General features: G+C 47.0%; 1 protein-coding gene across 1 annotated transcript; it reads right to left on the bottom strand.

Moving 5' to 3' along the window:
- Positions 1–301: 301 nt before the first annotated feature.
- CKS2 (CDC28 protein kinase regulatory subunit 2) lies at positions 302–3557 on the bottom strand. The gene is made up of 3 exons (XM_080361949.1): positions 3426–3557; positions 1945–2072; positions 302–694 (listed from the first exon to the last, which is right to left on the bottom strand). The coding sequence occupies exons 1-3, from the start codon at positions 3482–3484 to the stop codon at positions 642–644; spliced, it is 240 nt and encodes a 79-aa protein (XP_080218075.1). The 5' UTR covers positions 3485–3557; the 3' UTR covers positions 302–641.
- Positions 3558–3875: the final 318 nt, after the last annotated feature.

The following is a 3875-nucleotide window of genomic DNA, read 5'->3' as shown; positions in this document are numbered from 1 at the left end:
TTAACTACAGAGTCCTATAATTTGAGCATGTCAGAAACTAGTCTACCTACCACTGCCAGCTTTCTTTTCAGATTGTTTGCAGCTCTCAATTGAAGTCAGGGTTAGACCTTAAGCCTGTAGGGCAAAATCATTCTTTCAGAACAACAGAGGTTCACTAAGTTATTTTTTTCTGACCTAAGTATTCTTAGCATGTTCAACAATTATTATTTTGTTTGGCAAATTAGAACCATAGACACTTTCCATTAAAACCCGTGTATTTTATTTCTTTACGCCTATTACTAAACAGGCGAACATGCTACACTTCAACAGAAAAGCTGAGTGTGCAAGTTACTGAGCACAGGTAAAAAGTGATCATCTAGTCAGAACATATATGTAACTTTAATAAAAACAAACTTAACTGAACAGTCAGATAAGCACTTATGTTAACAGTAAAGAACATAAAATTTAACACTCTTTGAACATCATAGCAGCCTACATGGAATTGCATTTGACTGAGCTTTGTTGCTGTGAATAATACAGCTCATGCACAAGTATGGATGCATGTTTTGTACATTTTTAAAGTATTCACTGAATACTACCAACATATATACAGTCATATACATAGTTCCAGAAGATCTACAAGAAAATTTATAGGCAACGGTTCATTTCTGCTCATCCTTTGCAAGAGGTCTTCTGAAGAGAAGAATATGCGGTTCTGTGGAAATAAAATTAAACAATGTGTCAGTCTGTCCCAAGTCTTGATTACAGGTATTTATTCAATTTAAGAAGGCTTGAACAATAGTTGAAGCTTGCTGTCAAATAATAAACAGCTTAAGAAGTCTACAAATATGGCCCCATGTGTAGTTATTTACAGACCAACCTTCCATTAACCTTACAACAGTCAAGTAGGTGCTTTTGAAAGTTTTACACCATATGTTGGCTGTATCGTTAACTTAGGATACTTACTGGGAAAAAATAAAGAGTATTTCTAGTTATTATTAGTACCGACTCTGTCTTTCTACATTACACTATTTGATGAACTTAGTTACTGTAACTTAGACTACCAAACCACCAATGCTGTCATTGTTAGGTACATAGTGCCAAGCATCAGCAAAAGCCACTTCAGTTAGTGCAGCCAACTGACATGATTATTGATCTGATTTAACTGTAAATTCTTCCCTAAAGCCCAAAGTATCTAACATGTCCAGGTAATGGAAACACTGAAAGGTTATGCTAATTTCTTCACCCATTTTTTTCAGGAACTTGGAGCTCCATGCTGCTGCCATTCATTTACCACCAGTTAACTTCTTACAGAATCACAGAATGGTTGGGGTTGGAAGGAACTTCTGGAGATCATCTAGTCCAACCCACCTGCTAAAGCAGGTTCACCTAGAGTAGCTTGCATAGGAATGTGTCAGGCTTGTCAATGGTAAGTTACCTCGGATGGCTGTTTTCAGTACATCCTAGTTGGTAGAGTTTTAGGGCTTCATACCCCATTAACTGAGCAAATGGTTTTAAATGCTGCTTTTAATAGGCTGTATAACTAGAGTTCAAAATATACTGCCGACTTTTCAGAGCATTAACACAGGACCTTGTCTATGTGAGCATCCGTTAAGTTTCTGTACAAAAAGTAGATGTGTCAGCTTTGTGGCTGACGGATATGTTACTACATAAAGTTTGGTTCAGTCACTGAGATATCAACATTACTCAAGAGCTCACAAGAAGTCTATTTTTGCCTATCAGATGTGAAAGTTTAAGACAGAGGCTGTTAAAGTTGCCTTTGCTGCCAAACAGCTAAAACAGCAGGGAGATAAAGAGAAATCAGATAAAGAGAAATTCAGTAGTGAATTCCATCAATAGTGATTCCACAACAGGAGGAACTATGCACTACACAATTTTGGTAAGCAGCAGGCAGTTGATATTTTAGACCTTTTAGTTAATTTAATTCTGTTCAGATATGCTTACCTGGCTCATGGATCATATAGTGAACCCAGCCAAGGCTTTGCTGAACACCAAGTCGTCTCCACTCCTCTTCAGACATTAGATGGGATTTTGGCACTTGCTTCGAGAGTTCTCTTGGCAGCATCACATGCCTGTAGAGGTTTAATTATTAAACACATGTTCCATACACCAATGCCTATGTCTACACTGAAAGACAGTAAGCACGTTCAGTTATAATTACCAGTATTCCCTCTAAAGAAGCCTGGGGTGCTGACCGGTACCACTGATTTGATGCTAAAGCCCCTGTTCCCAGAATCCAGTTTTAAAATAACTTCGTCTACTAAACATTGCATTTGTAATGCAAATCTATATTGAAACAGTCAGTCTGCTTCCTGTTAGAGATTAATTCCCCTGCATGCTCCAATCACGCTACTTGCATAGAAGTATGTGTTCCTGGCAATTTACCATCATATCAGCTATTTGAAAAGTAAGTTCGGGCTTTCAGAATGATTGATAAAGTCACTCTTCTTCATATTTTGCGTGTTGTGACCAACAGTATCTTTTCCACAGAGACTAGAGTGCTGGTTTAAAAAGACAAAACACTAACACCATTAAAGAGCCTGATCAATCAGCTGAGGAGAAACATACAACCCGCTTTTCACATTTGCAAATTTCTTTATCACATAATGGAAAGCAAGAATAACATAGCGTCTCAGTTCGAGCTTTGAATATAGATAAAGCATGCGTTTTGATATACGCATCAGCTTTGAAGGCAGTTACAACGCCAGGTCAAAACACAGAACTACCAAGTGCACAAGTGTAGTTCATAAAGCCTTCGAGACAGTGCTCTACCCGAGCTCCGTGCCCCAGATCTTTAAGGCATCCAGGCGAGTAGGGCAGCAAATCCCCCGGTGCCCACAAGGCCCTGGGGCCACCGCCGCCTCGCGCAGCTGCTGCTAGCGCCGCGAGCGGGGGAGCGCCGCGAGCGGGGGAGCGCCGCGAGCGGGGGAGCGCCGCGAGCGGGGGAGCGCCGCGAGCGGGGTCCGCCGCCGCCTCGCGCAGCTGCTGCTAGCGCCGCGAGCGGGGGAGCGCGGCGGAGCACACGCAGCCCGGCCTGGCCAGCAGCGGCTGACTCCACCACAGCCGCTTCGCCGGGGAGGGGCAGCGGCCTTCACCCCTCCGCCCCCTTCCCCCCCACCCCCCGGCTTCGCTCAGCGCTTTCTGGCTGCGGCTTATGTTGCATGAGCGCTGCACAGTCGCCCTTCCCCCAGCCGGCCCAGAGCGACGCAGAAAACCGCCATGAAGAGACGAGACAAGGCACAGCCCCTCCCCGCGTGCTTTAAGCCCCGATGACCCCACAGAAGCCTGAGCCGCCAACGGAGCCGACTCCTTGAGGGCACCGCGCGAGCCCGGGTAGAGGCGCCTGCCCACGCGGCCCTTCTCCTAAAGCGCCGGCCGGAGCCCCTTGCTACTCCCTTCAGCCGACTCCCCCCCCAGACTCGTACCGGTACTCGTACTGCTCGTCAAAGTACTTGTCAGAATAGTAGATCTGCTTGTTGGCCATGGCGAGAGGTGGCGACAAGCGCTGCAAACACGTCTCCGCTCAGGAACAACCGCCAGACTGACCGCCGCTGCCGCGCCCCTCTCCGTTTGAATCCAACAGCCCCGCTCCTATTGGCCTTGCCCAGCCAGCCAATAGCGAACCGCTCCGCCACGCCCTCCGAGCCGCCGCGTGACCCGGCCGTCTGGCGTCACACCAATCCCCTGAAGCTGCAGGGGGCGTTACGTAAGAGGGTGACGGTTGAGAGAGTGGCGGGGCGGGCGCGGTGATTGGCCAGCCGCGGGCGGGGGAGGGGCAGTTCCAGCAGTTTCTGGACCGTGCGGGGCGGGGCGGGGCAGGGCAGGGGGGTTCGGGTTTGTTGATTGGTCGCGTTTCGAGGTGCGTGTTTAGGGCC

The sequence above is a fragment of the Nesoenas mayeri genome, assembly GCF_963082525.1.
Source record: "Nesoenas mayeri genome assembly, chromosome: Z".
Classification (NCBI taxonomy): domain Eukaryota; kingdom Metazoa; phylum Chordata; class Aves; order Columbiformes; family Columbidae; genus Nesoenas; species Nesoenas mayeri.
This window is presented reverse-complemented; position numbering and strand designations above follow the sequence as displayed.